Raw genomic sequence first — 27,484 nt, forward strand, 5'->3', positions numbered from 1 at the left:
CGGGAGCCAACGGGCCGCGCCCGGGCGGGCAGAACGCGCCGACTCTAGCGCCAAACTTTCCGAGCGGGGCCGCGAGCTGATTGGCGGGAAGAGCCGCGAGGGCTCCCCCCTGGGCCGCGCCTGATTGGCCGGATCTGAAAAACTATGTCTCAGGGCGCCAGAATAGAAGCTTGGGCGCCCAGTGCGGGCTCCGCCGCCGGCAGCAGCGCGGGGCGGCCCCCATGCCATCGCCGCCTGCCTGCTCCGCACGGCTCGGAGCTGCTGCGGGGCTGTGGCCCAGAGGTAGGCGCTGAGCCTGTCCCCGAGGCGGCTGGCCCGGCCCGGCCCGGGCTGGGGTGGGGGAGAGCCTGCACGCTTCGCACCCACCCTCTGGGCTGGAGAGGGGGCGGGAGGCTTGAGCGGGGCCGCGATCGCTCTTTGCGCCAAAACTAACTGACCCGCGGGAAGCCCGGAGCTCGCATGACACATCCCTTTTCCACTCCCCGCTCTCTATGCCCCCTCGCACCACGTCCCAAGCCCACGGATTTCGCCTCCCTCTCCCCCCTTCTAAGAGAGCCCCGATGGAAAGCAGGGACTTGGTCAAGGTCACGGGAGGGAGAGCCTTGGGGGGCTGGGAGGGAGAGCCCAGCCCCTTAGGAAGTGCACAAAGCCCTCAGTGCTGCAGCTTACTCTTTCAGATGGAAGGAGGCTGCCTAGCCCTGAAAGACCTGAGCAGAGCCAGGCCCATAAGAACCAGCCTGGCTGATGAAGAGGGAGACAACGCCCAGAAGGTGAGTAAAAGCCAAACCTGCCCACACCTTGCTGAGAGGCGTCTTTGGCTTCCACCTGCGTCGGCTGGGTTTCCCCAGACGCAGACAACAGGGAGTTTGGGGGAGGCTTGCAGAGGTAGAACCGTTTCCAATAAAAGTAGTGGGAAGCGATACGCTGGACTGACGCCTGGCTGTTGAGCGGGTCTGCTGGAGAGGTCCACGGGCATGGAGGAGCGCAAAGCTGTTCCTCATGGGGCAGGTGTTGGAATTAGACACCAGGAAACAGGGGAATAAACTTGCTATTTAAAAAAGGAAAACAACCAAACATGACCCGTGGCCCAACACAGACTTCGCAAATGTTCTCCCGCCTTGTAATGCTCCTCTCTCCCATAGTTTCTTCATCTAGTTCAGCTGATAAGAACAGACCCCAGGCTTAGATCCTTGGCCTTCTGGCTACGATCCAGTTTGGCTGCTTTTCCTGCTTGTTCCCAACCCCAAAACTGTCTACCTGACAAGGAGTAGCATCTTGGCTCTTAACTGAGAGGAAAAGCTCCTGTTCTCTCTTCCCTTTCGAGAAGCAGGCAAAACTGAGTTGGGATTAATTAGAGGATTTTAACAAGACCGTTGCCATCTGGGGAAGGGATTATAGAGAAGCTGGTGTATGGAGCCATATTGTCTAACAACTGTATGTAGAGCACATCAAACCAGTTAGTCACATATGGTTGTGAAAGGATACAGAAAGCATAGCCTTGCATTACCCAGAACTAACCCTGCCCAAGAGAGTTTTGTGGCAGATGACTATCTGAAGTAGGCAATGAACCAGACAAGTTTGGAGGTGTATGATCCAGTTAGTCAGGAGAGTATGATTTACATATTCCCTCCCCCACATATCCCTGGGAGTACCTGCTTGAATTTTAATAATGGCATTGGAACTGCTGAGTGATTAACATGCAGTGAGTAATGGCATTGCCACATCAGGGTTGACACTTTTCCTAAGGGATGAAGGTGCAGAAGTGTGTTGGGTGTAGGGAGTATGGGCAGCAGTATTATGTAGGTAAAGAGGTATGAGGTTAAAAAATTATCAGCACCATTGCTATAAACTATAGGACACACCTATGTGTACCTTAAGGTTAAAAGTCTATGGAGTGGAATACTGTCTTAGTATAACCTGTTTTGTTTGTTTTGCATGTTTAATACATAATTTTCTCTAGTCTGCGGTGGCTTTCCTGGTTATTGTAGTTTAGCAACGTTATTTCAGAAACAGGCAGTGCTAAATTTGAGTTATTCAAGGCTTGTTGTATACCAATATTTTTTTGTCAATAATAGAACACCTTGAGACCTGCCCAGCCTCGGTTCCATCAGAGATTTGTTTTTGATTCTTGTTTACACAACCAAGATCCACTAGCCTAGAAGCAAGACAGATCCCAGAAATCTTTTCTGCTTTTGGTTAAACAACTTTCACAAAACATGGATGCAATTGGAGGGCACATTCAGGATCTAAAGGCTCCCCAAGGGCAAGATGGCAGAAAGTCTGAAGGTTTTCCTAGGACAAGCTGAGTTATAGCACCAAGAAACCAAGATTTAAAGGGTAGGCAGTGGGTAGGTGTGTTCTGCAGCCACTTACAACTGTTGCTCAGTGTAATGTTCACACACATGTGGTTGTCTGAACTGGCACTCAGTAAGGTAACTTGAAGATAAATCGCTTGTTTGCTCCGTTACAGCTCCTTTAGCACCAAGCATAAAGAATGATAACTATATATGGAGGTAGAGTTTCTCCATTACAGATCGAAGTTTGAATTCTTGCCAGATTTGAAAATGTAAGGATATACTGTGCCACTTACACTGACTGTGTACTCCAAGAAGCACCAATGCATTAAGTCACAACTAAGAGATAACTGAAATAAAAATGCCTCGATTTACATCCGTGTGACCAATCCAGCTCTGCATGTATGCATCTAATGCAAATATTCTGACTGCCTAGAGCTTAACAGCTTTTGTGCTATCTGTCCTCATCCCCCCCAAAAATCTTAAACAGTGTAGTCTTAAGTCAAGAATTGTAATATGGGAATGGCTAAATTTGCTTTTCAAATCTCATTTTCTACATTCCAATTAGAATGCGCTCTGATAAAGTAGTCAGGGTAATTTAAACATGAACTATTCTGTGATGTCTTTCTATTAGTTGGTGTCGTGGGATGGTGTCCCCAGGGATGGCCGTGATACCCCCTAGGGCTCCTTGACTGTACCAGTCTTGCCCAACAGGCACCTTCTCTCACCCACCAGGTCTTGCTGGTACTTTTAATATAGGGAGGTCGCCCTTGATCTTATTGTGTGGACACAGTCCTGCTGGACACCTCTGAACCCTGTGGGTTCTTAGACCCTTTGGTGTCCCACTTCAAAATGGAGGATTCACAGGACACCCTCAGCCTTATGGGCTAGACGCATGGCTCCAAACCGTCCCTTTACCATGCTCCAAGCCTCACAGAGGGTATTGATGTTGTCTCTCCTGGGCCTTGCTATGCCTCAGCCCCTTGTCCCCACTGAGCTCTCCACAGCCCTGTGTCCACGCCCACACTGGTGCTGGGTTCTCCACACTCATAGGCCCCCTATGAGGCCTCCTCCTTCCCCAATAGCCTCAGCCCAATCCACCAGTCAAACAGCAACTAAAATCTAAGCCCCTGCGCTGTAACATAATATAAGCAGTTCCAGGTGGGGTCTGTCCCTTTAAAACAGCCAGCTTTTCCCAGTACTAAGTGCCTTGTAAACTACAGTCTCGGGTGAGGTCCTGGAGCCCCTTGATCATATCCAGAGTAGAACAAGCAGCCAAGCCTCTCTCATGAGCTTCTCCGAGAGCTCCTTCCCACTCACCTGCTGACAGAAAACTCTCCCCCTACTCCCAGCCCTGGGGTTTATATGTGCCCAGGGCCCTGCCTCTCCCAGTCAGCTGACTGGGTGCAGGTGCAGGCTAATTTATTCATTGGCCTGTTGCCACAGTAAGCTGCACCTGTGGGCTTCTGCCTGGCTCTTAGGACCCTCTCCCCAGGCAGTTTCTGCTCTTACAGGAGCAGGCAACTTAGTGCCTTGCAACAGTTAGCTATACTTTATCACGTTTCAGAGGTATGAGAACTGGAGAAATCAATTTGCTTTAGCCATCCCCCCTAAAGTAAACAGAGAGAAACTTAATAATTTTTAGGTAGTGATAGTATTTTGTATACTTTTTTGTTATCTTACGCCTTGCAGCAAAACGAGCATGATACAATAATATGCAGCTCAAGAATTGTTCTGCAAAGTTGACTCTGTTTATAAAATTCATGTTGCAACAATTAAAATATTAGCGTGAGGGTAAGACTTTCTGAGAGCACCAAAATCACTGCTTGATTGAACAAGTAATACCTCTCAGGGCCTAATTTCTACCTTTATGGTTAAAACCACTTATCCATAGTACCAAAAAGTTACCTTCCAAGTTTGGAAAGTCATACAATCTAATATTAATAGCTTTCTGATTATCTTGGGTATTAGCAACAATCAGTCATTTCAGACTGACTAATCCAGAACCCGGTGAGTCGCGCTGCCAGAAAAAAATTGGAAGTTTCTCTCATTTTTGAGGACTAAAAGTAGAAAAATTATTAAGCATTAATAGGATGGATCTGAGATCTGATGACTTTTGATCTCTCAGCGCTAGAAGAATTTTGTCTTGGCTTTTAGCACTAGTGACTTTCTCCAAAAAAGAAGAGTCGGTGGTACTTGGCAGGTTCAGGAAACATTCAGTCAATCAGTTTCAGATATTCTTCCTTTTGTCCTCAGCCTGTAAGAGCTGAGAAGAAAGCCAGTCCAGTTAACGCTGTGCTACTCAACCTCTGGTCTGTGGAGCCATGTCTTCTGGCCTGCCTGGCTCCCCACAGGTGCGGAAATCTGGTGGTGGGGGAGCAGTGGCATTGCCACTCTCCTGCTTCCAGATTTCTGGATCTGTGGGGAGTCTGGCTGCCCAGATAATGTGGCCATGTGCACTAGATCAAGCCTGCACAGGGTGACATCAGTGTGGGGCTGGATCCAGGAAAGCAGTGTTGGCCTGGTGTGCTGGATTTCACCCATGGACCTACTCCATACGCTGACCTTGTGCAGGATCTGGCCTGCAGACTGACCCTGCACTACTCACCCAGCTCATGGGGCCAGAAGTTTGGGCACCACTGAATAAATGGCCTGAGGAAGGATCTCTTGTTGCTCTAGAGCAGACCTCAGTTAATTAAGAGAGAGCACTGTCACTTCCTTGAGTCAGCCTGTTTTAAGTCCACTAGAAGCCCGCTCTACAAAGGGGAAGCAAGAGCAAGAAAAAATGATAATTATGGCCTCAGTCCTGTGTAGCATCCAGGGAGTCAGTTTAAGAAAGGAGTCAACTGCTATAGCTAGAGGCAAAGAGTGAGGTTAGTTTACAGTCTGAAATCTGAATTGGATCAGCTGGTGACTCATGTAGCCTTCTACTTCCCAGCAGCTTGCCCAGCTATATCAGTTAATCCTTTTTATAGGTATACTGTTGCTTTGAATATCAGAACTTTCAGTCAGAAAACTTCCCTTCAATTGAAGGAAGTGGTTCATTTATTTAGACATCCTGTCTAACAATAACCTGTACTAAAGCCTTAACAAAGTACTTTCTATTAGGGAGTTCTTAAATGCTGTGTTGTCCCACTAGGGACAGTGAGAAGTAGTAGGGTATTTAAGCCTCAGTCAACTTTAGTTGGCTAGCCAGTGTTTTCAAGTTGACCATGCCAACGAAAGGGTGAAAACCCAAAAGCCTGACACAACAGGTTTGACTCACTGATTTCAATTTATACACATCATGGTGGTATTCTATGTGCAGTCTATCAGTACACATGGCTGCAGTAACCATTTTCTTTCCTGTCAGCCTAAACAAACCTCTCTCTTTTAAATAGGAAAACATATGTGATCGATCCAGAATTGCTCCAAAGACTCCCCTGAAAAATGAGCCAATTGATTTATCAAAGCAAAAAGGCTGCACTCCAGAAAAAAATCCAATTACACCAATTAAGCCAGTTGACAGACCCCTAGCAGATCCATGGACCCCTACCTCTAACCTGAAGATGCTGGTTAGTGCTGCTAGCCCTGATATGAGGGACAGAGAAAAGAAGAAAGAACTCTTCAGACCAATTGAAAATAGTGAACAAAATGAGGCTTTTCCTGATTCCCTACAGGTAAGAGGCTTCGAATGTATAAGATTGTGTAGAACAGTTACCCCAGTGCAAGTGAAAAGTAACGAGTTACTAGTTAGTGACACTTTTAATTGAGTAATAGTAGTGCAGCTACACAAACTTTCTCCCAGTCCATCCTTTAACTCATTGTTGCTACCAATGGAAACATTTTAAAAGTTTTAAAAGCATATTTTTTAGTATAGTGTTAGAAGATATTCCTTCTCACCGAGGATGCTGAATGTTTAAATCTCATACGAACAGTCTATCTTATCCCTAAATCTTGACGCTAGAAGCTTTTTATGTGAAGTTTCCTTACTCAGGAATTTCCTTTCTTGGCCTTCAGAAAGGAAAACCACCGTGCACTTCACCTAACAGCATGGAGGGGGAAGGGAACAAATTTAACTCTTCTTTAGTAGCAAGTTTCACATCCTCTTTTTTTTTTTTTTTTTTGCATCTTACTCCAGGAACCATTACCATTATCATAACCACTGCCACCTTACAGTACCATCCAGGAACCATTACCATTACTCTTCTATCACAGTATACATTTTCCCATTGATTCCAATACCAGGAACAGGAAACTACATAGTCTAATCACCAGGTGCTTGTGCTAAGAAAGTGTTACTAGTTAGGTACACAGGCATAGGTCATTGTTTGCAAGTAACTATACTACCAAACCAGCATGTAGCATTTCCCCAGTTTGGATAGATGGGGGAAGTAACCAAACAAACAAAAGTATCAAAAGCTAACTGCCAACATAGCTCTCAGCAAGCCATGTACACAGAATTATTCCATGTTAGATTTTAGTTGTGTGAATCACGAAAGGAACTGTGACACAGCAGTCACATGGTGAGGGTTTTAAAAAAGGGTGTAATTACTGATTAAACTAACTGTGTTTTATGTATAATAGTTAAAATGTAGTTCAGCTCCAGCTTATCTGAATATTTTCAGATGTAAAGTTTGGTACGTAAGTTGAACACATTTAAACTTTCTTCAGATATAGGATTGCAGAAGTGAATCGTTTTGTTTTGTGGGGAAATAGCTTCCAAAAATGTTTTCGGCCCATTTAAAAACCAAGGCTATTAGTCACTTGTTACAAGATGGTCAACAGGAAGCAGTTAACACATTTTGATATTAAAAATAGTTCCTGGGAAATTAATTTGTTTGTTTAGGCTGAATAGACTGCACACAATCAGCTCTCTGCCCCAGGCTGTTAGCCCCACACTCTCACTGTCCTGCGATCCCAGTCCTGGCTCCACCTGCCCATCCCACTCCTAGATACTGCTCCCTGCCCACCCACGGGCCCAGCCCAGTGTGCCCTGCCCACAGGGGTCTGGGGCTGAGTCAGCACCCCTTCTCCCACCCCTCCCACACCTCCCAACAACTCCCTAAGTGGCCTGCCAGGCCAAATTAGTGGCTCTTGGAGCCGATCTAATTAAAATCATTCCCTGCCTCTCGCTGCTTCCCCACTCCCAGAACACGTGTATAAACGCCCCTAGTGGAACAATACCAGTTGTACATGGTCTGTCTTCCAACACTTAGCCACTGGGGAATGTCCTGGCAAATGTTTTCCTACTGAGCTGTATTGTACAAGGATTTTGAATAAAAGAGGTTTGCTAGCGTAAATATGACCCAGATACTTAGGAGAAAAAACACATCTTAAACCGGTAGGGAAAACTGGGGTTGGGCATGTGTATTTTGTTTTTCTAATTGAAGTCTGTTTTTTGAGAAATGCTAGAACATGAAAAATATCTTGTTTTACTACCATCCTGCTTTCTGAAGTTCTACAGCAGAGGGATACCATTTATTTTTTAACAGTATGATACAGTTGATGACAGCACAGCGGATGAATTTGACAAGCAGAGACCAAGCAGAAAACAGAAAAGCTTAGGACTCTTGTGCCAAAAGTTTCTAGCTCGTTATCCAAGTTACCCTTTGTCAACAGAAAAAACTACTATCTCCTTGGACGAAGTGGCTTCAAGTCTTGGTACGTGTAACAAACAGTGAGTACCAGTGTGAGACTGATAACTTCAGTCCTTAAATGTTTACCCATAAAAAGATCCCTTAAAACACAGCAGAAGCACATTTTAAAGAAGACCAGTTCACAGAATACACTTAGGGGATGATTGCTTTAATGCTGAATACTCCAGCCCACCTGAATTCAACAGGAGCAGCAAGTCTTTAACACTTGCACAAATCCCAACCATTTGTACATCCAGCTATAAATTACTTTGAGTGTCATCTTACAGCAAATCCTACTACTATTTATACAGGCCTGGATTTTTAATTTTGGCCTAACTGAACTCTCAAGAAAGAGGGTTTATAAAGAATAAATCACATCAAACAATTATGATTTTTTTGTATAGAGTTACAAATTGATGGATAAGGGAAATTGAGGAGGTTTTATATTTTGACTCAGTAAAGCATCTGACAGTATCTTCAGGAATCTTGCCTACCCACATGGTCTCAGCTGTGAATGTTATCTTTCAGTATGAAAGCTGGCAAGAGGGCTACAAAGAAGGGAATGTGATAAAGTGCAAGTATTAAATTGGGTGGAAGTATCTAACCATTTGTTTCAGGGACCATTGTTAAGTCCAGGATTATTAAACTTCTTCATTAATCATTTGAGATAAGAATTAAAAACTGAGAGAGATTGTGAGGATCAGCCAAGACAGAAAAAACAATACAAAAGAACCAAGAGCGGTTATGTATAATTTCTGCAGGACATGGCAAAATAAGACTACAATTGAATTAATGTAAAATACTACTTTGGAGAAAAAATAATTCAGAAGCCAGATATCTAAAGGAAGAAAAGTAGCAAATTAGCTGTGGACTTTCAGGGAAAAAATCCAGTTCCATATACTGTGGAAAGAAAAGTAGAGCAGGACTGAAGAGCTGGTGAGACCACTCCCTAAAATCTGTGCTTATTTCTGGGCAAGAGAAGAGAGACAGTTCCAACAGAAGGATTTGGTGGGAAAAACAGATGGAGTGAAGGACTGGCTCCTGTGGAATTTTTAAAAAATTGTTTTCAGACAATTTGAAGTTTTAAGTGTTAGTCCCCTTTTTGCTAGAGTGACAGTCTCAATATTGTGACCTCCCAAAGCTAAACATCTGTAATGCTCCATTCCTAAGTGGAATTAATACCATTTGCTGTAAATATACAAGGCAGTATTTACAAAGGTTCTGGCTTTGAAAAGCTTGTTTAGAAGCCAGTGGTACAAAGTCACCATCTCTAAATGCCAGGAGAAGGAAGGAAATAGTTATTGTTCTTCTGCCCTCTACAACAGTTTGCTTTCCCATATCCCACTGCCACTGGGACAGGATGGTCTGAGTCAAGCCCTCAGCTTTAGTTCATACGTTTTCTCTTTCTGTTCCTTTTCTGTTTACTCACACATTCTTCAAAAGGTCTAATATTATTCTGGCTAATAAATCTTAGCCAGGGGGCATCTGTCTGATCCAGTGGTCCCTGTGTAGGCATAATTCCCACTGGATTCCATTGGCCCAAAGAAACATTAAGAAATGCAGGACCAGACAATGAATGTAGGACAAATAATATCTTAAAACATAGGATGCACAGTTTTCACCAATTCCACTGATTAAATCTTGCTTATTCTAACACCAACTGCCACACCAGTTGGCAGTATGCTGATGATTTCAGAGGTGGGAAGGCAGCTTGGGTGTCGTTTACTACCGATTATATAATCTTGACGTTATTTGCTTTCAGAGTATAGCATCTGAGATTAGGAGGGCTGCCAATCATTAAACAAGTATCTTGACAAAGCGTGCCATTATCTCTTTTTTTTTCCATAAACACACCATCCTTGTGCTTGGATTCTGTAGATAAAATCATGTAGGAAAGGGTTTATGATGCTACTGTTCAAATAAGCTATCCTTGTAAAAAAAACTGAATGTGTGCGCCTAGCATTCCACTCTTCTGTAATGCGTTTTATTCAAGGTTTTCCACATCATTTTAAAATATTAATAAATTTATTATCCCAATGCCCAGGTGAAGCTGCTGAGCATTCTCCATATTTTCCAGATGGGTAAACAGTCACCTAGAGATCCTGTGTTCCTTCAGGGAACCTTTCCCAAATTCCCAGCATTATTAACTGTTGTTCAGCTCCACAGCCACTAGCAGTGGCAGACAGCCAGGTGCAGACAGCTGCCGCCAGCTCTTCATGCTCCATGTCGCACAGACTTGCTTCGAGCAGAGTTAGATGACAATGTTTAAAATGGCCAGTGTAGCCAGTGGCAGGTTTGTATTGAGGTTCCAACACTTGCTAACACCAGTAAAGCTGAGCCACAGTTAACACTGATGAGACATTTTTAAAAATCATATTTGGGCTAGATAGTGAGGGCTTGCTTCAATTCCTGTTTGGAGTGGTGGGCCTAACTGTTGCTTCATGTGTCATGTGCTTAGCACCTAGGCACATCTACATGAGATGCTACTACACAGTCATTACTGTGCATTTATTTAGTACTTGTGTAAATAAGTACTAAATACGTGCGTACTAACTGAAGTTACTATGCAGTGGCACTGGCAAATGCCTTTTAAGTGATGCTGCTGCACAGTAGAGTCTTGGCACAGTTTTTGTCATGCGATACTACTGCACAGTAGTATCAAGCTACTGCATAGGCAGTGTCTCATGTAGATGCGCCTATTTTGTTTGCAATGGGTATAACACACTATGCATTGCTAGAGCGGGGCTGGAGGATTGATTCCTGTGGAGACAGAATCAGGCTTCATTAAATTTACCTAGGAAAATGAGGAGAGGGAACTATGCTGGGAAGTGCGACAAGAACTTAGTCAGTTTACATGTGTGTGAAAAGAAAGGAGTGGGGGGCAGCAACATTTTAATATTAGTAGTCCGTTGGCCAGCCTGTGAAAAATGAACTGATTTCTAAGCCTCTCATGCTTCCTTGAAACAGGGGTTGAGCGGAGGCGTATCTATGACATAGTAAATGTTCTGGAGTCCTTGCACCTCGTGAGCCGCGTGGCCAAGAATCAATACTGTTGGCATGGGCAACACAACCTGAGGCAAACTCTGAAAAGTCTTCAGGAAATAGGCTTGCTGCAGAAGTATGAAGAACTAATGGCGTATTTCCAGCAGAAAGAGCAAGACCTTGACTATAAATTTGGAGAGCGCAAGAAGGAGAATGTTTCAGATTCTCAAGACAGACCGCTGCTTGACTTTTCAGAAACAGACTGCCCCTCTGGTAAGCTGATGGTTTGGATGGAGCGGGCTGATCTGGTCACTGTCTTCAGTGGGCAATAAGTTTTATTTTTTCCTTAACTTAGAACAGAGCTGTTCAACTTCTAAGGGCTGGGGGCACCAGCACAGCACTAGTGTATATTAAAGGTCTCTGGGCAGCATTTCCCCCCTCCCCCTGCTGCATCGTGTATGCTGTGAATGCTTCTCCCAACACCACACACTGCTGCACCATGTGGGCAGCTCCCACTCTTGCTGCACTGTGCTGTGGACTCCCCCAGTGTCATGGGCTGCATCACCCTGCCCCCTGGGGCAGGACCAGGAAGCACAATGCAGGGAGAGGGAGCCTAGAGACCCCTGCTGCAGTAGCAGCTGCAGTGATAGGAGGAGCAGTGACCAGGTAGAAGCCCAGGGGCTGCATATTAATCCTTTGCAGGCTGCATTTGGCCCATGGGCTGTTAGTTGGACTGCCATAATTTAGAATATATTTTTATTTGTGAAAATCACTCAGTGAACTGGGGAGATAAGGCTCCTCTTTTACCCACAGCGCATCAAAGATTGCAGCACTTCCAGTGATGCATCCAGCAACCTCTTGTACAAGGCTTCATCATATGCTTTAATTCTCTCTATCCCTATTTCTAATTGCCTTGCTTCTATCGATCAAAGAAGTCAGAAGGCCCAATTTTTTCCACTATTTTGTTATGCTCTTTCTATGTTGGAATAAAGCTTGTCTGAGTCCACAAAATTACGTTGGCACAAAAGCTGTGTAATGATGCAAAGTATTGGGTCCAGAGTCTCTTAGATGTAAAGCTAATTCTTTAAGATTTAGGCTTTATTGTCTTTTGAAGAGAGCTAAACTATTTATTATCCATCTGTTTTACACAATTATTTGCTGCTTATAAAAAGATTTCTGCTTCCCAACAAGGAAATATTTTACCGGTTTTTTTTTTTTATGCATGAAAAACCTACTTAATGCTTTCTTGGCTTTGATGGATGACACATGCTGAGACTTGGGTGTTATTTGTAATGCAGCATCTGCAAACAGCAGAAAGGACAAGTCGTTGCGGATTATGAGCCAAAAGTTTGTCATGCTGTTCCTTGTCTCCAAAACCAAGATAGTCACTCTCGACATTGCAGCAAAAATACTGATTGAAGAAAGCCAGGATGCAGCGGATCACAGCAAGTTTAAAAGTAAGGATTACTGTTGAGAGGTGAATTAATTACGTACTCAGTGGTCGTGTCTACATGAGGCACTTTACTGTACAGTAGCCAAATCTACTGTAAAGTGTCCCCATCTACACATGCAGGCACCTACTGTGCAGTAAACTTACTACCTGCATATGCATCTGTTAAGTTCACATGCAGGTAGTACACTTACTGCACTGTAAAGCCAAATTGCATTAATTGCACATGTAGACGTCCCCAGTAAGGAAAATGGGGTCACATTCATACTTACAAGCAGTAGATAATAATTGGAGCAAATAAGGAATCTTTCAACAAAACATCTTTTGGTGAAAGGAGGAGGAAGGATTTCAGCAAATTCATAACATAAAATACTCAATTTTAAAAAATCATTTTCCCCTTTTAACTGACTATTTAGACTTTTATCACAAATAAAATATAAAAATGTTTGTTAACATGTCACTTGATCTTTGTTATTTAACTGAAATATTTTTTTGGATTTTTGGTTCACAAATTTTGTTTTGCTTTTTTCTTTTGAGACTTATAACTTTCATCCCGATATTTTGGCAGAGGAAAACAATTTCCCATCTAGTTGCAACAGCAAATGAGATTTTTAAAAGACTGTTTTGAAGATTTAGGTGCCGAGTTTCTATTTAAATTAATGGAAATAGTGCTTTAAATCTCTTAGGTCAGCAATTAGCAACCCTTTTAGGCTGTGGGCAGGAATGACCCAGATGGGATCAAAGGGCATGCTAGGACTTGGCTGTCACCATTGCTCTTCCCCCTTGTATCCCCACATCATGCTGTCACTGTCCCTGCTGCAGCATAGGAAAGGTTCCTGCTGCTGAAGCCCCATGTCCATGCACTGGATCCAATGCCTCCACTGGCCAGTTCAGGCTTGCAGGCCATTGGTTGCTGATAGCCACCTTAGTAGTTCGTAAATCTCAGCCAGTGCTGATCATATCTTCTGAGATTAAAGCTATGTCTGCTCTATCAATTTCCCAAATTAGGCATGTTGCATGTCCTATTTCCTGAACTGGCAGTAGTGAAGTGCATTCACACAGCACTGCATATAAGCTAGTTAGTGCTGTTGCTCATCAGGACTGATAAGTCTGGGCACAATGTTTTATGAATGCAGCTACACTGCTGGTTTAGGAGGTAGCCTGCACAGAGCAGAGTGGTATGTCTGAGGTGCTGCAGCCTGGCCGTGTAAGTTTGCAGTGTGAACGAGCTAAGTCTTTTTCGTTAAATACATACAACTGTCATAGCAAAAACTCTCTCCAACCCTCAAAACTTCAGGAGCACAGGGGGGTGAAAAGAGAAGTTTAACTGCACAATTCAAATTTAAGATGCCATGACACAGCTAAAGCATCATGAAATGCATTGGAGTTGGAGGAATTAGAAAGAGCTCTTAAGAGTTACTTGTGCATAAACTGATTTACCCCTTTCTATCCATTCATCCTGACTCGTTTGGCAGAAAGCCCTTGGCTTGTTCAGATATATTCACAGCCTGTTTGTTTATATTCTTGTTTACCTTTCAGCAAAGGTACGAAGATTGTATGATATTGCCAATGTTCTGACCAGCTTGGGGCTCATAAAGAAAGTGCACGTCACAGAAGAGCGGGGTCGCAAACCAGCCTTCAAGTGGATTGGACCTATGGAATTCAGTGGAAAAAGTGGTAATTTGAGTCTTTTGCTCTGGGAGCACCCTTCCCAGTCTCCTTCTACTGTGTTCTAGCTACAGACTGAGTTGGAATTAAGTGCCTTTATACCCATGTGCAAATAGTAAATGAATTTCTTAATGTTTGTTTCCTGCTACTCCTTAAAAAATGTTATTGTCACAATGTCACAGCAACTGGTGAGATTGGAGATACCTTGGGATCCTGTGGCTGTTTGCATTTTACACTGATCTGCCTAACCACACAACATGCAAAGTAATGGAAAAATAAGGTCCACAGCACTCAGTGCTGGTCCGGGCTGTGGTCCCCTGTGCTGCAAAGAGGACCATGAATCTGCCGTCACAGGCAGCAGAATATCTTTCCTGTTAGGAGGAAATAGACTTAAAATCTAGAGCTGCTTCTGTGCCTTATGGTCCCTGACATAGAGGGTTTGTCTGAGAAGAAAAAAGGGGCAAAGCAAGGGCATTTCTACAACCTGGTGATCCTTGGCTACCAGAAATGTGTGTGGAATCTAGTGTAAAATAGAGTCCTTTTGTTGCTTAATTCTGTACTTGAGAGTTGACAGTACCAGGGTCAAGGAGAAAGGTGGGTTAATATTACTGCTGCCTTTGGTGCTCTGCCCCTTTGTCTGCTTATTGTCTGCAGAGCTTGGATACTGCAGACTCCGGGAGTGGAAGGGTGCATTTTTCTTATACACTAATTTTAATGTTTTTGGGTTATTACAAAAATGCCGAAGATTGGAGCCAGAGGTTCCCTTAGTGTCCAGGTCAAAGCTCATTGCCAGGCCAACACTAGAATGACAAAAGGTTTCCTTCAGATGATAATTTACAAAAACATATTCCTTTAGATGAGCCAAGAATGGACATTCCAACATCAGCTGCTTTACCAGAAATGAAGAGAGGAGTGTGTACCCAACATCAAACTTGTACTAATGGGAAACAAAGACTTGCGCGGCATGCTTCATTTAATGCTAGCCAGCCTTCTGAAGGCATCAAAAGGAAGGTCAGCTCTGAACCCAGCAGCCCACATAGGGAGAGGCAAGGTAACTGTCAAGGAGGCTTTCTCTTTCTTACCCCATTGGATTTTCCAAGAGCAGTCACTTAGAGCTCTGGAGCCATGCTCTTATTTTCCAGCAAATTGTTTTGTTCTCTACAGACTGAAACTGTGGTCGGTTTCTTCTGTTGAAATTTGGCATAGACAGATTAAGGTTCTTTAAACAGAAAGGGAACAGATACTTTGCTATATGGCTTCCTGTAAGATGGAGCTTACTGTGACAATCCAGTTTATAGCACTTAAGAATTAAAAAGCAGTCATAAGCCCTGCTAATGGGCCTTACCTTGCATGATGCTGAATGCTTCCTGCATATTGCAGGTTCTGACTTCAAATGATGAGTGGATATTATAAAAAAACACCTGAGTAGAAACATTGCTTTCCATTGTTTTATATTACCAATATCCCATTATGCTTGATTCATCTGTGTGTAATTAACTAAGCATCCCATTCTTCTTTCAGCTTGTACTGTGGGTTCAGATGAATATTGCTCCAAAATGATAAATTTAGCAGCTGTCTGTAGACAGAAAATGGAAGAAGACACAAGGTGAGCTGCCTATTAAAACTCACACTCTGCTCCAGTTCATTACCTTTCTGTTTAATTTAAGGCCAAATGCTGTTCATAGGATAGAGATGCATAATCCCCTGTGACTTCCACTGGGGGGGAAAATTGGGTCATTGTGGTGTTTTGTTCTTTCATTTTCCTCTACAAGGTCCACATGAACATGAATCAGTCTTAAATATAGAAAAGGCTGAAAATGTTGAAGCAGTAGATTTAGGCCCCTGGCAGACAGACGTTAATTACATTTAAGAAACGACCAGGGTTGATTTGATTAAAATCAAATCAATTTAAATCACTGGTCAGGAAGCCTCAATTTAATTACTGTTTTCTACAAAATGTGCATTCTTGTTGTTTGATATAATCTTAAAACATATTATTCACAACTCAGAAATAGATGTAGGTTTCATTTTTAGAAGATACACATTGTACATCTTAAAGCAGTGATTTATTTTGATATTTTTTCAGATTAATTTTGCAGCTGCATCGAACTAAATTATGATTTGGTTACTTTTATTTACCAAAGTTAATTGCAGCAGATATTTATGAAGTCATTGGGAGGTGAACTGTCTCCAATTCACTAGATTAATCACGGGTATTTGGGGGATATTTTTGCCATGCTGTATTAGGGGGACATCAAATGAGTGCTGCAGCCATATGTTATTAGCTTGGGGTTTTCTTCACTTCTCTTTTATGGCCTAGCAAGCCTGCTATCATGATAGGTTTTCCCTTCTACCATACCATTCATTCCCTCACTAGATCTCAAATCAATGGAGAGGCTATACTCAGAAACTTATTCCCAAAGACTTCTGAAATATTCTGCTCAAAATGTTTCTCTTTTGTTTTTACTGCCCTTCCCTCCTTGCATTCATCTCCAGACTCCTCCTCCTAGTCCAGATCTACTCCACCCCAAACAATGCTCTTCATTTAACTTCTTGAAACTTTGCACTTTTAGAGAGAGGTAAGGGTTTGACTCCGTATACAGACTTGCAGAGAGACAGTAGATCTGATGGGTGGTTAATCAGGTCTGTTCTGTCTTACCTCCATATACTGCTGTTAACAGGGATGTTGTCTCTGGAGACAAATCCACACTTTGAGAACTGAAACTAAGCATCACAGAGATGCTTAATGGGATCTTCTAGACCGGGGTAGGCAACCCCCCGGCACAGGTTCCAGAGTGTGGCACTCAAAGGCATTTTGCTTGGCACACACACCTCAGAGCAGATGGCAGGGAAGGGGCCAGGGCTGCACTGCCTCAACAAGGATCAGACACCTCGTGGCTTCCCCACCATCCACCCCAGACACACCAACATCTTACAAGTTGAGGTTGCTGGTGTTTTCAGCACTCTTCCCAAAAAGATTGCTGACCCCTATTCTAGACTGAGAACTCAGTCCCATTGGGTAAAGTGGTTTTCTTTAATCTTTACTAATCTGTCGATTAGCCTCTGGGAACCGCATAAGATTGGGCCCCTAATATAGTCTATGGCCTGTTGTGACCTATTTATGAAACTTTTCTAAAAAGGTTGCATGAATATATTGTCTCAAATAGTATATCATTAGAAGTTATAATCCCTATTCCATACTGATATCTTCTGAGCTTTAACATATCTTAAATTAATACTCTTGTTATATAGGTTTCTTTTTTTTAAAAGCATCTTAAGAAAAACAATTTTAAAAAATTTGACTTTAAAAAATCAATTTTTTTTTTTTTTTAATCCACCCTGGGCATGATTAACCAGTTAATTTATGTCTTAAGTAGTAACTTGGCCAGATGTTCATGTAATTAATGGTGCAATAAAGCAGGGAATAAGCCACAAAATTATTCAATAACATGCATGCAATAATTTTGTGTCTGGTTCTGGGCTCCCCACGCACTGGTGAGTAACAAGCCAGGTGCCTGGCGAGCTTGCAGCTAAGAGTGCCAGTCAGCTCATTGGGCTTCCCAGCCTCAGAAGTGCCTTGAGGGGATCTGAGACAGAAGTTCAATAAACTGATTTAAACTAAACAGTCAAGTCTGATACATCCATCCCAGTTTCTCTTAAACTGGTTTCAGCCATTTTGAACTGCTGTTGTGTTACGCATTTGAACTAGTTTCGGATCACTTATACCAGTTTGTGTAGAACTTCTGTCCTTAGCCCAAATGTTCCAAACCTTTTTTGCCAGTTCTACATGCAAGTTAATGCTTACTTAATTCCTTAACTGGGGTATAACATGTTAATTGGAAGCAATATCTCTACATAGTCTAGAGCTAACATAGCTCAACCTCTGGCCCATTGGTCAGATATGGCTTGTAGAACTATATCTGGCCTATGGGTCTTGCCACAGGTTGGAAAGTTTGGCAGCAGGGGAGCAGTGTCTGTTAATACAGCCATCAGTCTCTCTTTCCAAATTCCCAAGCCCCATGTGCCTGGTCAAAGTCAGGTCACATTTGCCATGCCCCCTTTTCTCCATGGGCTGGGACCCTATCCCTTCCTCCCCCATAGGGACTAAGCCACACACACAGGATCAGGCCACACCTCCTGCCCTCCTCCTCCCCCTGCACAGGGCTGGGTTCTGACTGAGCCACTCCCCCTTCCCTGCAGGGCTGAGCCATGTCTGCTTCGCCCTTTTCACTCTCCTCCTCCCCACTCTGATTGGGTCCCCTGTGAAGCTAGGTGAAGCTCCCTTCCCCACTGTGGGGCTAGGGTGAGGCCAGGCTTCCTGCTGCTCTGCTTCACATGGCCAGATGTTGCCCACTGGCCCCAGGCACTGCCTATCTGGTCAGGTGGGGAAAAAGGTTGAGAACCACTGGCCTAGAGGGTGGGTTGAAAACAGGACAGACCTTTGCGATGGAAAGGGATAAGCACGCTGCATAGTTGCTCCACTGTCACGATCCAGCTTCCCTGATGATCTTATCTTTTTGTCTGTACCTATCGTGGTTTGAATTTATCTGTGGATGTACGTCATGCAGCCATGCTAGCCCTTGACAGACAGAACTAAATTATAATGCAGCAGCAGCAGACTTGATTAATCAGCCTCTAAGTGATTTGCCATGCGATGTAAATGCGTCTCTTCATACCATATCTGAAAATTACTCATTTTGTCAGGTATTCTCCACACCTGGCTCCAGAGAACAGTTTTATTCAAGGATGGTGCATGGAATTTAATTCTATACTAAATGCATTTCACCTTTCTTTATGTTCTTTAAGAATAAAACTTGCGCCCCTGAAGGCATCTTGAATTTAGCAAAGAACCCAACCATAATCTCTCCCTTCTCTGTTCTTCTGGTTCCTAGGGACTCAGATTATTCCCTTAACTCTTTGCCTCATGAAGTGTTTCCTGTTGCTCAGTCAGACATGTTGCACCTCTCTCTGCCAAATGGAACAAATGGCCAAGTTCTGCAGCCTTCCATTTCAACAGTCTCCAAAACAGAGAACGGAAAACCAGCTGTGCTCCCCAACCAGCCCTTTGTTTGCTTCCCTTCCTCATCCCTGTTTATGCTGTATGGCAATCTACAGGAAAGTCTCTCAAAGGAGAACTTTCCTATTGCAGGAGAAAAGGATAACCGAAGCCCTGAGGAGCAGGCCTCACCCCTAAATCCACAAGCTGCTGTAAGTTCAGTTACCTGCCACAAGCGCAGCTCCCAGAAATTAGCATTGCCCTCTATGCTTGTGGGCAACGAAGAGCCAGCTGCCAAAAAGCCAGCTACGGAGCAGAGTGATGCCCCCATCTCACTGGTACTACCCAAGGTAAGAGCGTACATTTAATTAGCGCTCGGGTTTTGCACTAGTAATAATGGCAGGGGAAAGGCTATTATCTCACTTGAAATAGTCTTGTCCCAGATGAAAATTCACTGTTAATATCTATTTAAAAATGCCACCTCCCACATGCAAATATAATTGTGGAGTGTTGATGGTATATATATCTGGTGTAGTGTTAATTGGAAGACGTGCACTGTGCTTCTAGTGAAACATATCTGCTTTGATGTGCGAGGTACAGTTTAGCTGCTCTACAGAACCAAGGCCCTGATTAGTTGTTACCTTAGAAAAACTTACAGAAAAAGAGTCTTGCCATTGTTTGTATCCCTTTGCCTTGTTCTGTCATGGAGATTCCTTCCAAAGTTGGCAGATCTTTGGGAAGCCCCATGCTTCAACACTGGTTGGCTCTGGTCCCAGTGAGACCCAGCCTAGCAGCACTGTTCAATCCATAGAGCTAGAGGGGAAGGAAGGGAAGGGTATCTTCTCCCTTCTCTCCAATCTGCTTCTTTCAATAGTATCCCAATCCAACAGTTACTCCCTGCAGTATGGGCCACTGAGCCAGCTTCTGCAAAGGGAGGAGGGTTTCAGAGTTCTCTAAGAGTTCAAGGAGCTGTGCTCTGGCTCCAAATCATCATTATAAACTGGATGTGTTTGAAGTGTATAGAAGGGCGGGCACCATGGTGGCGGGTTTTTCTCCCCCTTCAAATCAACTAAAAGAAACAGTGCCACATCCAGGGTGTTCCTGTAAGAAAATAAAAACTAAATAATATTCCTGACCACTGGAAACAAAATACAGCCCTGTGCAGAGAGCCTGGGCACCACTTAGACACTTACCTCCCATCTAACCTCTCAGAACAAAACTTGAATGGTGCAACTTTTTGTGCTGCCCCTCTGCACTGGTGTGACTCTCACTTTTAAATCAAGAAAGGGTGTGAGGTTACAGCATGGCACTATTTTAATTTAAATTCTTCATTTCCAATTCTGTTTCGCTTAGAAGTCTTTTGAGTCAGCTGAAGGGGAATCTCTCCTGGACGGCAGCTGTGCATCTACTCTACACATAGGAGCTTTTCATCTTGACCTAGGAACTCCTGCAGCTGATAAGTCTGCAGAAAAGGATATAGCTGAACCTTTAGATTCTCTGGAGCAGGAAGAGCCATTGAGGAATAAAGACTTTCAAGAACCCTTGCAAGAAAATGGCAAACAGCCCTTCCTCCCACAGTATCTCTATCTTCAGCCTGGTGCTGGTAAGGATTGTAATCACATCTAGATGTTTTCTGGCTGAAGGATGAAGGCCTGTTTTCAACATAAGTACCTAAAGTTAGATTCTGCAATCCGTGTTTCTGCAAGCTACAATGGCTTGGTTCTCATAAGTGTTGTGGATTAAGTAGACCATTGACTTCAGTGAGAGCTGTCTGTTCTCAGCAACTCTGAAAACTTGGCCACTTTTTATTTACATAGCAAAATGCAGATCTAAGTGAATAGCTAGGGTCTTAAGTATTCCAGAGCTACCTGCCTTACTCTTCACATTGCAATCGCACTTCTGAACCTTAAGCTTTCTTATCCCTAAAATAAAAAAAATACTAATTGCTAGCAGAGAGAGAACCTTGAATCTTGAATGTGTGTAACTAGTGCAGTGGTGGCCTCATGAGCCTTCAGAAGGCATGACATAAAAATTCTAGGCGAACTTCACACAAGGTTCTTTGGATTCCATAGTCCTGGAATCTACCTTGTTCCAGGATGTAATAGACCTCAATCGTTGTCTGCCATGATTGGCAGAATCAGCAATTCTGCCAGAATTGGCCATACTGAATCTACCAGGCACCTGAAACTTTATATTTTAACCCCCAGTCCTGTCTGCAACTACCCCAAGTGCCGTGGTGTTCCACAGTGGCAAAAAAAAAAAACAGTTTGCATTCAAGAGTATAGAAAATTATAAGCTTAGGCTGGTGAATTAGGCAGGACAGCACAGCAACTGAGACCTAGGGTTCTGAGAAGCTAACTTGCTAAAGCCTGGTACAAGCTTCTCTGTTAACTGGTACACATTTGACAGGTGTGTCATCTGGATAACATCAAAAGACTGAGGGACAAGAAGTGGCCTCCTAGAGGACAGAATGGGGATAGAAAAAACAACTGAAAACAGAGAATTGGATATTAGTTGGTGCATCTACATGAGATGCTTAATGCACAGTAAACTAATTCTACTAGCACATCATGGCAAAAACCATGCTAATGCACTGATTGTGCAGTAGAATTAGTCTGCTGTGCATTAAGTGCCACAAACAGACCATGTACCATTGCTACTTTACATTAGCACTGGCTACTGTGTATTTATGTAGTGCCTCGGAGGTACTAAACTTAATGCGCTGTAGTGATGGTGCATTAACACAAGTGTAGACACACCCACTAAGTACTTTGGGTTGTATACAAGCTGGATAGAGGGAAGGGTGCTGGGGAATTTAGAGGCTACCGCCTCAGAATCTGCTCCCTCTGTGACGAAGAGGCCATAGAAGTCAACTGGGTTTCACGTGGTACAGGGGTTTATCTGCATGGAGTTTGCAGGATGGAGGCCTTAGTAGGAAAATATCAGTCAAAGTGCTTGTAAGATGAGGCAATTTGGGGCCAAGTCCATTGGAAAACAATGAAAGGCTTTCCATTAAATTCAGTAAATTTTGATGGGGCCTACGATGAATGTGTGGGGCAGGGTTGTTTGATTTCAAGTTAAATGTATGTTGTCCAATTTCAAATTATTTCTATTAGTGTGCTAACAATTTATACATGCAAGGTGCACCTTAGATCTTTCATTGATTACTTATGCAGCAGCCAAGGTAGATGGTAGAGAAAGAGAAGTTGAGAGAGAAGGCAGTAGAGTCTACAGTACAACATAAATAGTGAGCAGTTCTCTCAGGCATGTGGTCCATTACTTTCTGTGTTTTTGGTGTTTCCTAGGCAACTTCACTCTCTTCTGGTTTTTTCCCCCTTTTTTGAATAATGAGGTACTAACATAATTTCAGTTTGCCAACTGCATTAATCTGTGATATTTTTTCTCTCTCTCTGCTTTAGGATTAAGTGGTTTTAACTTCCTGTTTTCGGCAAACCAAACTCACAGTGCAACTGGTCTGTCTCCAAGCCAGTTACCTTCGCTTAGCATTCCCTGTGTGGTAGTGCCATCTACAGCCTTTGCACCCTTTCCTCTGATCTGCTCTCCAGCAATCACCAGTCCACTTTCCCCTGTTCCTCCTGGCTCCTTTCCAAATGCTGCATCCATGAGTTTCAATATGCCTGGCCTAGCATCAACAGCACCCATTTTCATTGGCACCACAGCGATGGTTACTCCAAAGACCTCACAGTTACCTTCAGTGGATCCACAGCAACTGGCTCATTCTGCTGATTTTGCTGTGCACCTGAGTCCTGTGCTCAGAAGATCCTGCAGCACTGCTGAACCGGACTCCCCAGTTTGCATGGGTCACCCAGTCACCCTTCGTAAGCTACAGCAGGTGAGTTATAACCAGGGATAAGGGGTTTTTCTGCTTGCCAAGGAAAAACGCAAATGTTCCCTTTAAGGAGAAAAACATGAATTTTCCCCTTTAGAGGAGAAAAATGTGGGAAACTGTTTTCCCTTGCAGGCTAAAAGAGTTCCAGCCTGCAAGGGGCTGCTTGGGGCTGGGGAGCAGGAGGAGGATGATCACAGTTACGGGGTGCCACATGCATGTGTGTGTGGACACATGCACATGGCAGCTAGGCACAGTGATGGAGAGCAGCTCCTCACAGGTAAGTCTATGGGACAGAGGGGTCTTGGCAATGCATGAGGGGACATAAGTGACATGGCAGGGGGGCACATGCCTCCCAGATTTCTGTGCTCACAGTTGGGCATAGGACTACAGCCTGACTGGACTGGCATGGGCAGGAGCTGTCTCCATGGCCCAGCGAGTGGGACCCAGCACAGGAGGTGGTACAGGGTAGGGAAGCTCAATACTGCTGCTGCCAGGACCTCTGTGCCAGCCACACCACCAGCAGCACAAAGAGTAACAGACTGGGGCGGCTTTGCTGCCCTCACTTCCTCCTGCTGCCAGCTGCTTACATACTGGGCCATGGCTCTACCCTGCCACTACTGCCACTCCCCTCAGGCCATGGCTTTACCCTGGAGGGGAGGTGTGGGAGACAATGCAGGTAGCCTGATGGGGTAGCAGCAGTGGCCAGTCCATGGCAGCGTGGTAGAGCCACAGCTCAGCGCATTAGCGGCTGGTGGTAGGAGGAGGTGAGGGCAACACAGGCCCCCAGCCCCGGTCCATTACTCCTCATGCTGTTGGTGACATAACTGGTGCCTGGGTCCCAGTGGCAGCAATGAATCTCACCATGCTGCTTTGCCTTCCTGCTCTGGGTCCTACCCACTGGGCTGTGGAGGCATTTAGAATTTATTTTATTAGAATGATTGAGGTCAGACATTGGTAAGCTTCCAAATTAGTTTAAAATTGTAAATATATCAGTGAAACTTTGTGTTTGAGATATAGATATAGAGTTTTATGGAAAACATGCGGATTTGGGGGGTTTAATTGGAGAACATCAGATTTTTATCAGAGAATTTGCAATTTTTAAATGGAGAAAACCAGGATCCTTGGTTTATAATATTAGTTTAAGGATGGATGGCTGTACAAGATAGAGATAATTGGGCCAACCTGAGTGCAGGCGAACTGGTCCTTGAGTATTTACTCTGCTTAAGTGAGCATGTGTGCCATTTGTTAGAGAAGATCATAAGTTCTGTTATAGTGGTTATTGCTGCAGTTACATTTCAGTCTCTGGGAGAGAGTGAGTTAAATGTAACATGATAAAACTGACTGCATTAAGAAAATATTGCATTAGAGAACAGGGATTACTCATTTTCAAATCTGAGTCAATATTTTTTCCCAGCACTCTGGATTTGACATTGACATTCCCACTATCACATAGTCATTCCAGTAGGCAAGCTCAGAAGGGCTCTGCTTTAATTCAGAGGCCAATGCACTGAAAAAGTCATGTATGGTCTGTGCGTCTCCTCCTGCCTCCCACCTGCCCCCAGCCAAACTCGGTTCTTTAACCACTAAATATTCCCTCCTAGCAGGCAGGGTCATGTTAGATCACAGGGGGTGAAGATATTTAATGAAAAAGCTATATAAAGAACAAGGATTTTAATTCAAGAAAAGAAACTGTTCGGGTTTTTCCTGGGTAAAGAAATCACAAATTCAGAAGAGGGGAGGAATTCAATTGTGCTTAATACTATAATTGGGATCAAATAGGCATTAATTAAAATACATTAGTATTTCCTTCTTCATACTCATTATGCTTGGTTCTGCTTTGGTCTTATTTTTTAAAAATTATAGTTTATTTGGCTGTTGGAGAATGACAAAGACAGTTAAAATGTATTAAACTTTTGGGGAAACTGCAAACTTAAAAAAAAAATTTCCAGTAGCAAATTGCTGACAAAAGTGAGTCAGTAAAATATAACCGCTAACATGAGGGAATTATTTTGGATCCACAGAAAAAGGATATTATAGCTGTTATATAAACCTATAGCTATTTTATTTTTTCAGAGTAGGAGTAACATTTTATTATTGTCTGATGTTCCAACCCCACTCCGGTAGCATAGACACTGCAGCGAGCGACTGGAAGCCCAGAGGTTGATGCCATAGCAGAAGCGCTCACAGCACAGCCATGTCAGATTCCAACAAATCTGTGAATTCTGCTAAATACCTTGTCACAAGGCCCTGAGAAATGAATCTAGAACATCAAATCCTTCCTATTTGGATTTGGTTGTCTAGGTCAGGGCTGTCCAACTGGCAGCCTGTGGGTTGCTTGCAGCCTGAAAAGGGTTAAATTGTGGCCCCTGGGATGGTGACTTGTTGGAGCTGCTGAGCTTGTGCAGCTCTGGAACCCAGGGAGTAAACGCCACCACCATTTGCCTCTGTGTCCCCTTGCCTACCACTGAATTTAGGGTCTTTGGTCACCCCAGGCAAAGCAGCAGCAGGGGAAAAGAAGGGACAGAAGGCAGCAAGAGCTATGCCTCCTTAGCCCAAGAGCTATGCCAACAAGCTGCCACTGCTGCCAGACATAGGTTGCCTGGTCCAGAAGAAGCCCTGAGGTCTGTATACAGCCCTTGGAGCCAAGTAAGTTGGACAGCCCAGGTCTAGGCCCTGAGATCCAAGATGACCAAATAGATGGTCAGACTGAGATGGCCAAATGGTAACAGATGTCTAAAGCTAGCTTCTAAATCCATATTCTGAAACGAGGCAGGCACATACAGCAGCAACAGCCTGATTTTTTTTCAGTTGTGTAAATAAGAATTCAAAAGACAGTTCTGAAAACTTTAGCCTTCTATCTAACAAATAACTTGTGTGGATAAGCATCAAAGGTGGTGGGGGATGATTTAAGCAAAAATACAATGTTGGGTACAAGAATAAATGGGTAGAAACTGGAAATGGATTCCCAGTCTAAAGTTTCGGAATTAGAAGGTGTCTTGCCATCAAAAGCAAAGATGTTCAGACGCACATAGGAATGGAGAGGATGGAGGTTGGGGAGGACATGCAAAAACTTTCCACTTTAAGTCGAAGCTTGATCACTTGATAAAAGGAATTTCCTGATGTGCTTGCCTGCAGTAGCAGGGGACTCTATTTGGTGATTCACTCAGTCTCTTCCACTTAACATGCATGCATGTGTATTTTTATTATTATTATTATTAATAAGACACTACTGAACTGCCTTTTCTCCTTTATAAAATAGCAATCATCAATCCCCCTTACTCCTAAAAGCATTCGTTCTACACATAACGAGGCCTTTTTCAAAACACCTGGCAGCCTTGGAGACCCTGTGACATGGAAAAAAACTGAAGGCAACCAGACCAGAAATTCCAGCTCTGTTCAGAGAAGACTAGAAATTGATAGTAATGGCACTGACTAACCCAGCTTGCAGTGAAGTGTGGGCAGATTGTAATAGGACTTCATGCTTGTTACAAAAGCTATTGCATGGCAAATAGCTATTACAGCTATAATATAACAAAAGGTGCATGGTAAAATGTTGTCCCTATTGGCATGCTTCCCTGCTATGTGGTTGCCCACTAGGTCTGCTAACTTTCTTCTTCATGAGCCATCACTACTGCTGAAATACATTTATTAATGGTTTATTTAAACACCAATTTGGATTCAAACTTTGTGCTTGGCACAGCAATGTGAGCATTAAATTACTGTTGTGATTTTAATTTTAAAATATACTGTTATTGCTGTGGGGAAATGCAAACAGAGACCTACTGGAGTCTCATGGCTTTATATGTTTTCAGGTGAGCTGTCTAGCACTTACGTAGGGTGAACATTTTTGACATGTATTCTACTTACCCTGAGTAAATCTGTGGTGGAAAGACATAATCTCCTGCAGTTGCAAAACCAGCTGCTTCCTTGCTTCCAGTCTGTCAAGTTCTGCCTCAGCAATGCAACATCTTGTTATTTATTCTCTACATTGGAATGGGATTTCGTGCAAAAAACATTTTTTGTTTTGTATTTTCCAGTTTCAGAACAGATTTCCTCAGGGTATGACTACTTGAATGTTGATTGGTTGTTGTACAATTTGCCCAGCACTTGTTTTACAAAAGCCTAGTAATTTAATAATACAATATGGTTGAATGTATACATGTGGAAAAAGATTAAGACCAAAATAACTGTGAATTTTAACATTTTGTTGTTGTGTTTAATTAACTGTATTAGTCCTTTTTTATGTGTGTCCTTTTCTGAGCAGACAGTACAAGTGAATGGACATAAAGAACCCAAAAGCCAGTTCTTAAACAAATCTGATAAATTCAGTTGGGAATGGCGAGCCTCTAAAAGGTGTGAGTGAACCTGTCATCTCCCATAACGTATGCCTTGAACTCTAAAGACAAGTAATATGGGTGAGCAGTTACTCACATGGCCAGACTTGTGTCCAGTGCATAATTGTTCATTTACAACACGCCTGTCCAACCTCTAAGTGGCCGAGAGATGCGTGCTTCATGGCATGCACCAGCAGAAGAGGCTTGGGAGGGGAGCCCAGAGCCAATGGCTGCAGTAGGAGCCATAGAGATGTAGGGGAGTAGTGACTGGGTGAGAACCTAGGGGTGGCAA

General features: G+C 43.5%; 1 protein-coding gene across 1 annotated transcript; it reads left to right on the plus strand.

Annotated features, from left to right (window-relative positions):
• The first annotated feature begins 60 nt into the window (after positions 1-60).
• Positions 61-27,058, plus strand: E2F7 (E2F transcription factor 7). The gene is made up of 13 exons (XM_019543172.1): positions 61-282; positions 678-770; positions 5,675-5,953; positions 7,769-7,937; positions 10,880-11,167; positions 12,193-12,351; positions 13,884-14,021; positions 14,869-15,063; positions 15,534-15,618; positions 18,905-19,358; positions 20,362-20,611; positions 22,428-22,861; positions 26,118-27,058. Exons 1-13 carry the CDS (start codon positions 145-147, stop codon positions 26,292-26,294), a joined length of 2,859 nt encoding a protein of 952 aa, XP_019398717.1. The 5' UTR covers positions 61-144; the 3' UTR covers positions 26,295-27,058.
• The last annotated feature ends 426 nt before the right edge of the window (positions 27,059-27,484 follow it).

Source organism: Crocodylus porosus, unplaced genomic scaffold, assembly GCF_001723895.1.
Source record: "Crocodylus porosus isolate Cpor-Errol unplaced genomic scaffold, CroPor_comp1, whole genome shotgun sequence".
In the NCBI taxonomy this organism is placed as follows: Eukaryota; Metazoa; Chordata; order Crocodylia; family Crocodylidae; genus Crocodylus; species Crocodylus porosus.

Bases quoted from the DNA above. Each gene is read 5' to 3' on its own strand.
- E2F7 (XM_019543172.1), top strand. From the start codon at position 145: ATGTCTCAGGGCGCCAGAATAGAAGCTTGGGCGCCCAGTGCGGGCTCC. The intron at 5,954-7,768 runs GTAAGAGGCTTC...ATTTTTTAACAG, and splicing joins CTTTTCCTGATTCCCTACAG to TATGATACAGTTGATGACAG. The intron at 11,168-12,192 runs GTAAGCTGATGG...TTTGTAATGCAG, and splicing joins AGAAACAGACTGCCCCTCTG to CATCTGCAAACAGCAGAAAG.